Source organism: Leopardus geoffroyi, chromosome A2 (genome assembly GCF_018350155.1).
Source record: "Leopardus geoffroyi isolate Oge1 chromosome A2, O.geoffroyi_Oge1_pat1.0, whole genome shotgun sequence".
Classification (NCBI taxonomy): Eukaryota; Metazoa; Chordata; class Mammalia; order Carnivora; family Felidae; genus Leopardus; species Leopardus geoffroyi.
The window spans coordinates 40,634,713-40,646,936 of NC_059331.1; the positions used below are offsets into that span (position 1 = coordinate 40,634,713).

The 12,224-nt window shown below is 42.8% G+C and overlaps 1 protein-coding gene across 2 annotated transcripts in view; it reads right to left on the reverse strand.

The window, feature by feature from the left end:
• The window catches only part of PDZRN3 (PDZ domain containing ring finger 3), a 241,796-nt gene that overhangs the window by 7,590 nt on the left and 221,982 nt on the right, over window positions 1-12,224 (reverse strand). For both annotated transcript variants that reach the window (XM_045493565.1, XM_045493566.1), the window contains 2 exons: window positions 10,593-10,680; window positions 232-330 (listed from right to left, as the gene is read on the reverse strand). In XM_045493565.1, the coding sequence (XP_045349521.1) occupies window positions 232-330; window positions 10,593-10,680 (187 nt within the window). The remainder of the gene's footprint in view (window positions 1-231; window positions 331-10,592; window positions 10,681-12,224) is intronic.

Consider the following 12,224-nt stretch of genomic DNA (forward strand, 5'->3'; position numbering starts at 1 on the left):
TATGGCCGATTTGCAGGCTTCTCCAGGGTAATTTTGCCTTATGTGCTGACATTTGAACTTCCACGTAAAGACGTAACTCCAAGGACTGTGTGATGAAGGGGACAAAGACATTTGTGTCTTTCCAAAGACTTCTCAATGAGCCAGAGGTAAGGCTGGGTAATATATAATAGAAAAAAAAAAAAACCCTCCTCTGGTCTTGAGACGATAGTTAGAAATACTCAGCCTTCATACCTCACTTATATAAATCCCAATGTCCTCTTCATCGTCTGTCCGGTAGCACACTGTGAGGCCCAGCTTGTCCTGGCTGTTCATTCTGTAGAGGTCCACTTCCTAGACAAAGAAAGGGCATTTCTAGTGAGCCTCAGAAGGCGGGGGCGGGGGGGGGGGCTGGGAAGGGTCAAAGGCTTAAAAAATATTTTGTTTCAATGATGAACTGGATTTCTTTGTATTTGAGTGTGTAGAGCGGTTAACTTACTAAACAAAAAGTGATTATGGACACAGGATCAATGCCCACGGCATTTCTGACCTTTCAGTCAATATAAAGTCATTTTGAAAATAGTTATTTTATTGATCCCCCAAAAGAAAAATTACCTATATTTCACTCAGTGTCAAGACTTCTGGGGTAGGGCTTTTAAAAAGCATTTTTTCAATGTCTGCCACAAACGAGAATATTTCCAAAGGCCCAAACCATCCAGCCATTTCAGTACAAATGTTTCCAATGTGTTCGGTTAGATTATTTCACGTTGCATTCCCTTAACATTCACAGTAATAGAACTTGCAAACAGATTACACATAAATTGATCCAAGAAAGGAGGGTAACGTGATAGCACGCAATTAATGCTTTCCACAACAGCTGTGATATTTACAGTCGAGAAATTAGTTTCAGCCGCTATTACCGCAAATTAAATAAGATAAAAGCAAAGTGAGCCCAAATGTGAGACACATGAGCACTGGGAACGTCCCTGTATATGCCAGTTAGTCTGCGCTTCAGAATGAAGTCAGAACTTTGAAAATTGTTGGAGCCTTGGGACGAAGTTCTGGGTTTTCTGCAAGTATTAATAGGCCTCATTGCCTTCTCTCCCACACTGCCAACTACCCCGATGACATTCTGCAGCAGTAAGCCACAGGCCTGTTTGAAGGGCTGCCTGATAAGGTCTCCACCAGGTCTCTTGGCCTGGTTTTTACTGTTGACTGCTTGCCAACCAGGAGGATGAAGGCACTCAGAGAGAATGGGACTTCAAAACCATGGTCTCTGGGGACCACTTCCTCTCTCTACTCTTCCTGGAGGGTAAGGATGCAGTTGTTTTTGTGGGAAAGCTCAAAGCAGTTATACAACAGATACTTCCTGAACCCTCCCTTGTGAAAGGCAGGGTAACCAACACCATGGACATTTTCAAGGCTGAAGAATAGCAGGTACAAATGTCCTGGGCCAGTAATGCCAAAGCCCTGTGTGCAAGGGAGAGAGAGGCAGGCCGAGCATGGCCAGGTATGAGGACAGATTAGGTCCTCATAGGATTATGACCCTATTATGACAGATTAGGACCCCATAGGCCAGCGTGAAGAGCTCTGATCTTATCTCAGCATCGTGGGAACCAGTGAAAAAGTTTTAAGTGACGACTGTCCCAATCTGACTAGTTTCTGCAGAATTTCTGGCTGACAGATGGGAGTATAATGTGGTGGTAAAGAATTGGGGCTGTGAAGACAGGCTGACCTGTGTTCAGATCTCAAATCCACCTCCTTCTAGTATCTTTGTCATGTACTTGTTGCTGTATCTAAGCGTCACTAGGAATTGCCACCCTGCTGCCTTAGGCAGGGTCAAGACTCATTGAGGTGAAGGCATGCAGAGCTCTTAGCACAATGCCTGGCCTACAGAAAGCCAATAGGAAATGGGAGTATAATAATTACTGCAGGGGTGTTTACGTGCCTCAAGTCCCAGAAATTGCTTATAGCAGAGTGGGTACATCTGCCCCCCCCCAATAAGATGGCTTTATTTCCTGAACACTGACATGTTAGACTTCTAATTATAGCTTTAGCAATATGGCAAATTTTCATTAAATGAAATCCCATTAATTTCTGATACTTGAATTGGATGGAAATTTCTCATGTTTTGAGAACTGGACTTAAGCACAGTAATGGGGGAAGTGTGAGTTTAAGGGTCACTATTTAACTACAAGGGCCAATTCTTTCCAAATACTTTGGAGTAACCAAATGGCATACCTCAAATATATTGTTAGTCACACATCCTCCTCTTATGTTTCAAACACATGCCCACATCTGTCTCAGGTTACTCTTCATTTGGGTCTGGGTAAGAGCAAAGACTCTCTCTGTTTTAGCCCTTCCCAAGGTTAGTGCAAATCAGCGGAATTTCCTGATGATTTGTTTGGGTCCAAATGCACAACTGTAGCCAAATGCTACTACCACAGAGCCCTGTGCTATGTATCATGGTGGAAGCCAGATGGTTTTGGAACAGGTCCATGTGCAACCAAAGCAGAGAGAGAGAAATGGAAAGGTTATAGGAAGAAAAATGAGCCAATAAATGTTGTGATATTCCTTTTAACAGAATTGAAAACAGTAATATGAGTTATAGCTTTTTCCAAATAATTGAGCCACCAAGGTGAATATCTAAGCATAAAAGATATCAGAGTTCACATGTGCTTCCAAGTGTGGTTGTGAGGAAGTCAGTGCAGGCATTGAGGGAAGTGTTTAGAAACGATTACAGCATTTGGACATTGTCATAATATCCAAGAACAAGATTTGCAGGCTTGTCTCATTGGCCAAATTGTCTATCGGTTCAGGTACTGTGGACTCAAGTGGCAAGCTGTATATGGGGTGAGCTATATGGTCTCACATGGTACAACCACATATTGGTAACACACTGAAAATTAAACCAACTGGTCGACCTGGTCATCATCGTTTTTCATTGTAGACAGTCTGAGAAGCACAGCTCTGTGAGGACTCCATTTTGAGAACCCAGGAAAGTGAGAAGTCTGGAAATCATGTTTTAGAAAAGAACAGCGTAATGTACTACGGTTATTCAAATGAAGAAGGAAGACTCATAAGGAATGTGATAGCTGAAGGTCTGCTATGTAAAAAATGATTACCTTTATTTGGCCTAGTTCCCAACATGTAGTCAGCCATCTTAAGGGCTAAGTAAATGATTTCGATAAAAAACTAATGTGAAAATCATTTCTACTATGTTTTTTCAGTTAGTGTTTTGACTGAAAGATAATTTGGAAAACGGTGGAACTGTAAATGTGGACATTAGTTGATGTTGCTATTGGTAGGGGGACTGTTTCCCTTCTGAATCTTGCCAGTTCCTTTCAACAAATCTTTGATAACCAGGGAGAAAACTTTCTTGCAACAAAATGTCAGACTGGAAAGGAATAGATCCTCAAGTGTTAGTTGCTTTAAAACAATATTCCTGAATCCCTGATAAGTGAATCAAAGATACTACATTATACTCTCCTTGAACACATTTTATATTCTGTCATTTAACCCCACATGTGATTAGCCGGTTAATAACAGTTTTCCAATAAATACTGTCGGAAATGACACACAATACATGATGGTCAAACATTCCCACTTTTTTGCAAGGGAAACAAGAGGTTCTCATTTCCCAATCTACTCCTAGGTAGTGATGCACTGAGAATGCAGTGCTCCCTTCCTACAGCAGAAAGATTTAGCCGACATTGCATTTAGCCTTTAAATCCCATTGCAAATCCTCCCAGGGCAGACTGTCAGGGTGACAGTCACATTTTCACTTTGGCCAGATTTGACTTAAATATCACAAAAGCCAAATTCCATCCTTGACATGGATACGAAGCTGGTTCTAGCATGACACCCACACCATGTGACAGGGCAGAGCACAGAAGCCAGCTCTAATCTGAAACACTTGCCTTGAGAATGTTAAAGCTTTATCTTCCAGCCCCAATTCCACTTGGCTGTGAAGCAAACTTTAGGACTTGCTTTCTAAAAGAGATTCAAGAATGGGAGGGTAATTCTAGTTTAAGGCTAGTCCTTTGGGAACAGCTTTCTGTCTTAGAAATCATCTGGTTTTAAAAAGGATGAGTGGTACCGGATGAATAATGTTGATATTACATTTCAAGAAATAATAAAGGAAGGGGTGTTCTGGAGTTTACTCCAGGTATGTACTTGACATTGATATTACCTAGGATGGCTTGGGCTATAATGTTTCCTTGTGTTAGCTGGATCTTCTGAGGAGCTCTAAACAAAAGCCAGGAAATTTTCATTAAGAAGGCATATGGTGTAACTTAGCTATGGTCACTCAATTTCCAAGGAGTGATTCAACATCGTAAAAAAGAGCCTGGCTGCTAATAGCTAAGCAAAGAGCGAGCCATAAAAGGTTTTCAGAAGCTCTGGAAAAACAACATAGTAAGTAAGAACTGCTACCACTACCATCTTGACTCTCTCTAAATCTGAGTTTTATCTTGGTTGCTCCTAAGGAAGATTATAGTAAGGCAACAGTAGCTGTGTAATAACGTGTGCAGTAAAAAAGGATCTAGCCAAATACACTGTGCACAGTAGGTGCTCAAAATTCAATGAAAGAGCTTGAGATTGCAAGGCAGAAAAAAATCCAAATGAAAACCAATCCTGGCTCTGCCACTCACAAGCTAGACTGTCCTGGGAAAGTCACTTCACTTCTCTGAAACTTCTCAGCTATTCTACAATTTCATAACCAGATATGGTGTTTGGGGCTTAGCAGACAGTTCTCCAAGCTCACCGGGTGGTTTGTAAATTCTCAACATTGCATTCTGACTCCAAGCTAAAGACAGAGCCTTACGCAACTGAGCACATCACTGAAAGCTTAGAGGTTATCAATACATATCTGTCTGTGATGATGGAGATAAGATTTCAAAGAAGACCATTAATCAAACTGGTATGAATAATGTATTAGCATTATCTGGATTACAGCTCCCCCACCACCGGTGTCCTGTTGCTTACTGGTCTAGATGGACTGTTGGATAAAAATGAACCTCTAAGCCTGACATTTCAGATGAAATTGAAACGATAGCCCAATTAAGAGAATTAATGGGGCCATTCCACCTGGGTGATTCAAGCTTTCTGTTTCAACGTCAGCCACTTTAATCAGAGGGGATCCTAAAGACTAATTTCAATGGCTTATCCCACTCTGGGAAGACGAGTCACTGAAGCATAACTCTACCTTACCGGTTCAGAACTGCTGTGCATATTTCTTTAAATTATCTCAACCCTTTCTGTGTCTGCATAGGGCTAAATGCAACACAGAGGTGTCTCTAAACAGGCTGCACTTCCCTTCAAAAACCTTCATTTGAGATAGAGTAACAAGGCATTTATTCCTTCACTCAACAAATGTTCACAAGGTACCTACTATGTGCCAAGCGCTATCCAGGCATGAGGAGTGTAGGTGCGAACGATTTGGACAAGAGCCCAGCTCTCATGGGACTTGTATTCTAGTGGAGGAGCCAGACAATAAGTAAGAGATGGCACTAATGGGGCAGGGATGCTTTAGACAGAGTGCTCGGGAAGCCTCCCTGGAGGTGACATTTGGACAAAAGGCGGTGCCAGACTGGGCCACGCTAAGATCTAGGCAGGTGCTATTTGGACCAAGAGAAGAGTGGGTGGAAGGTTTTGGTGTGTAGATAGTAGTCTGAAGAATGATAAAGTGCTGATTATACTAATAGGGTGAGGAGGCCAACTCAGGGAAGGCAGGGCTGACTGTGGAAGGTTCCCCGGAGAAACCCTTAAAGGCTAAAGAAAAAAGTATAGATTCGCTGAAGCATCCTGTATCTTCTTCAGGACAATTCCAAATCCTTAATGACCTACTTAGATTATGCAAATGAAACCAGGTTTGGAGGTCATTTTAGTCTCCCCGTTGAAACTAGCTTTCTTCTCTTTTCTCACCTCAAAATTACATCATCAGAACACAACATAGGTGAGGGGAGCCTCACAGCCTGGAGAGGCGGCTACTGATGAAGCAACTGGGAAATTAAAACAATAGATTAAGGAAAAAACCTTCTTCAGACATCTATTTTCCTTCTTAATTGCCTATAGGAAGATCTAGAACAGGTGTTCAGTACCTGAAAATTTATGGGTAATTATGTGGCTGCTCAACCCTTGGGTATACTTGGGTATAATCCTTTTAGCTTTACACAGTTTCACAATAACAGGGAATTGACACTTGCCTAAATACGATCATTTTGTGTGCTTTAAAAGACAGAACATCTGTTTTTCTCTACGCGTGTGCTTCAGTATTATCCCAATACACTCATGTAGTTTCCTCCTATATAATAATCCATGGAACTAGTTATCTTTCGAAAGGTGTGGAAAGTTGATGTCATTCGATGCAGAGGCGGAGTGGTGTGCTAACAGTGGGCCCCCAACCCAAAACACACTCTTTTTGTAATCTCACCCCAAAGTGGGGGAATACAAGGGGATGGAATGTAGCAGAGACAGACTGTTGGCTGTTCTAAGAAATCTCTGAAAAACAGGAGATGACGGGTATGTGCCAGTCTCCCTAAAAACCGGGTCTGTTTTAGCAAACCCAATTCTTGGCACTGAGGTTGGTTTATTAACATTCTGGAACTGACCAGACTACCTTCCAAAGCCTCTGAAACAGGGCAGTACTGGAGGTACAGACATCGTTGTCTTCCTGAGAAAATGCAACAGTAAGCTCCAGGAAGACTCTGGAGTCTTTCCCACTGGACTTAGAATAGACCTTTCATCCAAAACCACCAGGTTCACTTTATGAGATGTGCTTAATTAAGAGAAATCACCTGGTGACAACTAAGCTGGTAAGGACAAAAGTCCAAATGTGAGAGCAGCCTTCCTGCCTGGCATGGACTCATGACCATATATTGGTTTTCTTAGGAGATGCCAAGCTCACGTCTGAGAATCCTAATGGCTAATGAGCCACAAGGGGCTTCAACTCCTTAAGGGCAAGCAGGGTGGTGACTTCCTGATTTGGCATTTCTGGCACCAGTGTATTCAGTGTAACAGATGATCAGTGAAAGCAGGCAAGTAGAAATGAAAATAATCATGGATTTAGCAAAGTCTCAAGGCATCAAAGGTCTAACTTAAAACTTTCAACTAATCTCTTAAATACGTGGGATTGTTGGCCTCTGCTTTTTAAATTTTTTTTTTTTCAACGTTTTTTATTTATTTTTGGGACAGAGAGAGACACAGCATGAACAGGGAAGGGGCAGAGAGAGAGGGAGACACAGAATCAGAAACAGGCTCCAGACTCTGAGCCATCAGCCCAGAGCCCGACGCGGGGCTCGAACTCACGGACCGCGAGATCGTGACCTGGCTGAAGTCGGACGCTTAACCGACTGCGCCACCCAGGCGCCCCTGGCCTCTGCTTTTTAATCATGAAAAGAAGAAAGTCTTAGCATAGTGCTGCATGTCTACAGGGGGCGGAGTCATTTCTAGTCCATAGGACTTCACTCTGCCCCAGGGAAGCGTAGATGGCATTGGAGTCTTGGAGGCACATCTTTACATGAGAGTGGATGAAATGGGCAACCAAAGCCTCACTGCTTCGACCCATGACAAGAGCACACGGAAGCTTGGACTTCTTCACCTCGACGTCAGGCCTCCTCCAGCTTTAACGTGCAATGAGGCAGCCGGACATCTTGTTAAAATGCAGATTCTGACTTGGTAGTTTTAAAGGCCAAGATTCTGCATTTCTTGCCTTCTCCCAGGTGATTCTGTGCTGTTCCTATCACACATTTTGAATAACAAGGTTCTAGGGAACGGTTTTAGAGTGGCGTCTACCAAAAGCAAGATGTTCGAAGATAGTTCACACTGAGAAAGTTACTTCGTTTACTAAGGCAGACTCAGTCTGGCTAGTCTTAACAGTTCTGTAACACAAGCCAATCTCTTAAGAAAGAGAAAAAGAAGGAGTGGGGCAAATCAGTCCCAGGCTCCCAGTCCTTGCCAGGCACCACCAATTAACACTAGGATGTGGTAACACTGCCTTATGTCCACTGTCTATATTGTATAGCACCTTCTATTTATGGCAGTGATGCTGATTTTCTGTTGGAGACAGTTATAGAGCATTTCCTTTAGAATAAATTTACCTTGGTTTAAGTGAGTTGGGTTAAAGCAAAATAGAAAGTAAACAATGATTCTGGTGGTATTCAGATGTGACAAACTGTAAGGCAGAATGGACCAGATTGGACAGATACTGTAGGAACTCAATGACCTTCCAGAAACCATCTGCAGGCTCTTTTAGACATGAGCATGTTTCTAGGAAGAAACCATAGCTTCCATCAGGCTCTCGAAAGTGTTAGACACTAAAATAGAACTAAAGAACTCACTGCTATCAACTCAAGTTTAACTAAGTGCCCATGACTTACCAAGTCTACACTATACAGATGACTCTTGAACAACATGGGTTTCAACTGTGTGGGTCTACCTACACGTGGACTGTTTTTGATAACTACAATAAGGTACTGGAAGAAATGTATTTTCTCTCCCTTATTTTCTTTTCTCTACTTACCCAATTACAAGAATACAGTATACAACACATATAACATACAAAATACATGTTATTCAACTGTTTATGTTATTGGGAAGGCTTCTGGTCAACGGTAAGCTAATAGTTAAGTTTTTGGAGATTGAAAAGGTAGACATGGATTTTAGGCTGTGTAAGAGGTCGGCACTCTTAATCCCTGTGTAGTTCAAAGGTCAAATGGGCTCCATAAATCTAGCTCCTGGGATATTTAATAGCTTTCTAAAGACCTCTGTCACAATTACATTGATCATCAAAAAGCAGTGTTGTCCTATAAAGATTATTAAATAGCCCTTCTTCTTGTAAAGCACCGTTCCAGAGAATTCTAGACCCAGGAAATGTTAACAGGTACCTGGCCAAAGAGAAACTTAGAGGAAGAGAAGTAGGTGTGCATAATTCTGCTTATTGAATTTCCTCCCCCTCTCCAGGGCATTTACCATGCTCTTTAATGTATTCAAGACTGACCAGTCCTCTATGACAAAAATCTGTTCACTGTGGTTCGCTCTGACAGTTCTCAAACATAGGTGATGTGGAACCACCTTTGCGAACACTGTGTATTAACACCATAAGAGCTAGCGTCCTAGGGGAGGCACTGGCTGCTTCATGAACCGGCCCTGAAGTTGGGGAGATGAGCCAAGTATAAATAAAAGGCAGAATCCTTAATTTTCTTGAAAGGCACAAGGCTACATTTCATGTAGCAGTCAGTGGATGGCAAGTGCTGTGGTCTACAGTTGACGACAAGCAGGAACCCCAGCGGTTTATAGAGTCAGAATTTCTGCCATTCCAGTTTAGACCGTATGCATTTAGCAGGACATTTAAATTTTCAAAAAGAAATGTCCTGGAGTCAGTCATGACTTTAGTGCCAAATACACTGATTTTCTGCATTGGGCTATAGGGGAGCAACCAGCGAAGACATTATTTGCACACTTTGATCTTCAGCTTCTGTTCTGGAATAAAAACCCTTGGTAACTGTAAAGGAAACCTGGACGAACACAGCTGTTTTCCACTTGTCTGCTGCTTAGCAACTCATCAACCTCACTGGTGTTGGTTGGTAGCCCAGATTACACGATGGTTGGCCATACAGTTGAATAATGCATTACGGGACTTTTCCTGGCTTACCTTCTGATGGTGACACAGGGTTTACCCTTGACATCACGAATCTTTCTCAAAGGTCCCAATTATCCTATTCCGTAAAGTCACTTTTCAAAAAATGCTCTTGTATTTTTTGAAAACACTATGAAATACAGGAATCAGTGTTTACACAAAAGCATAAATAAATATATCTTGAAAGTTGGCTTTTCTCTTATTTTCTATTACTCTTACTAAATCACAAATGAGAACAAGAACCCTATAAACTGATGTCCTCCAGGGGAGGTGGGAGGGGGGAACAGGTGATAGCGGAGGGGTATTAAGAGCACACTTACCGTGACAGGCACTGCGGTGTGTACAGAACTGCTGAATCACTATATCGTACACCTGAAACTAACCTAACACTGCAAGGTAGTTATACTGGAATAAAAATAAATTGATAAAACCTGAGAGGCCAGTGTGACTACACATCATCTAGAATCTTGAGTCCTATTTGGCCTCAAGTAACACTTAAGGAGAGCCATGGATTTTCTAATTTTTTCAAGCTCAGTGTTAGTAAACTTTGGGCAAACGCTTTGGTGTTGGTGTGGGCTAGCTAATCATTTATCCACCTATTCTTGCCTCTGAGTACAAAAGGTGATGACTTCAAGAGCAGAAGGGTAGGGAAGCTCACTGTAGTTGCAAGAATGTGTGGACTTGAGAGCCTGATGGAAAGGAGATTACACGAATTCAAAGATCTACAACAGGACTTACTACCCTATCATTTAAGTAATTTAAAAAAAATCCTCCATTTTGCTTTGTGATCCAATTGTTATGCTCTGTTTTGAAGGGAGTTGGGAGAAAAGCTCAATTACGCCTTTCGATGCATGAGTGAAAGTAGTTCTTGTACAAAAATCCACTCACAGTGGCTATTTTACTGACATCCATAAACTACACTTAAAGGGAACTTGTCAGTCTTGGGAAGGAGCCCTAAATCTAGACAGGCTGTGCTTACCTCCAACTCCAGCTCCTCCCTGTCCATGTCCTGATGGATGCTTCCAATGTAGTCATTGGGGTCATAGTACTCGTGGGCTGAGGGATGCCTGCAAACAGAAGAGAGACCTTTCAGGCCCCTTGCACTTGGAAGTAGTTGCTTTCATCCCCCCCACCCCTGTGACAAGGGTCCGTTGTGATGTGGCACAAATTCTCCGGGGTGCTGTCTCAGCTTGCTTCTCCCTGCCTGTGTTTCCCAGCAGGGTCAGGACCTCCCTTGTAACACTTCTGTCCTCTGCACTAAAGTCTGTCCCCTTGGAAGAAGATGGAGATGACAGTGGGACAGCCTTAGGTGCTCCCAGGGACCATCCCCCAGTTGACTAGTCATGTGGGTCAACAGGACTCCTTTCTGGTTTTGTTTTGTTTTTTTTTATGTTTATTTATTTATTTTGAGAGCATGAGAGGGGAAGGGGCAGAAAGAGATGGACAGAGAGAATCCCAAGCAGGCTCTGTACTGTCAGCACAGAGCCCCGTGCAGGGCCTGAACTCACCAACTGTGAGCCAAAACCAGGAGTCGGACACTTAACCAACTGAACCACCCAGGCACTCCAAGAGGACTCATTTCTAACTCGAGGTTGGAGACATACTCCTATTTCCTGCTTATTGCTTCACCGATGGATTTTATCTTTGGGGAAAAAAAGGCTGGACTTCAGGCTACATTCAAAGACATGTGTTGGCCTCTGAGTCAGGTCCAAAGGGACTGTGACAAAAACTGCTATGCTGTCATCTAGGACAGTGTTTTCACAACTTTTGTGACTGTTCCCCAACAAGGAATACATTTGGCATGAAAACCTTGTATGCACATACAGGTATATAATGAGCATACATACATGCACACATAAAATGCATGAGTGTATAAGCACACATGCATAGGCAGCCACTGCTCAGAGAACAGAAGCTTGAGTCTCTCTCTAGGACAACAGATGTGAAACACTATTTACAGAAACACTATACTACTTACACTATTTACAGAACCCACCAGCTCTCTGGAAATAACATTAACTGAACGTCTAGAAGCAAAGGCAGTGGGAATGATAAGAGGCTCGGCCGGCAACTCTGAAAGGTGCCAGATGTGGACGGCAAGCTTCAGCCTGATTGTTGACTGTGGGCTCAAACCTTCTTGTTCTCAAAGGTCAGCACAGCAATCGATGGGCTCTGGTCTTCCCTCCCACGCACTTACTTTGGAAAAAACAGACCAGACATGAATGGTCATTCCAACGAGGGCTGGCTTTCAGTTTTCTGGACCTATCAGGGCCTATCAGGTAAATATACTGCCAGCACTTAAGGGGCTTTTAGTACTGAGGATGCTGTTGGAAGGCCTGGGCTTTCAAGCATCAAGTTAACACTCCCCTTTCAATCCCGATGCGTACTCTTGCTCTCCTCTGACCTTGCGGCCAGAACCTGGTCTGACCTCTGCACTCTACTGACATTTCTCAAGTTTCCCCTTGGGGGTAAGTCATGTCATGTTAACTAGACTTAAGAGGAAATTAAAGGTCTGGTTTCTAAAAGGCCCATCACTGTGACAGTTCACCATCTGAGAGTCAGGACTTGCCGTAAAGGCCTCATCAATACTGGGAGGCAGTTTTGGTCTATA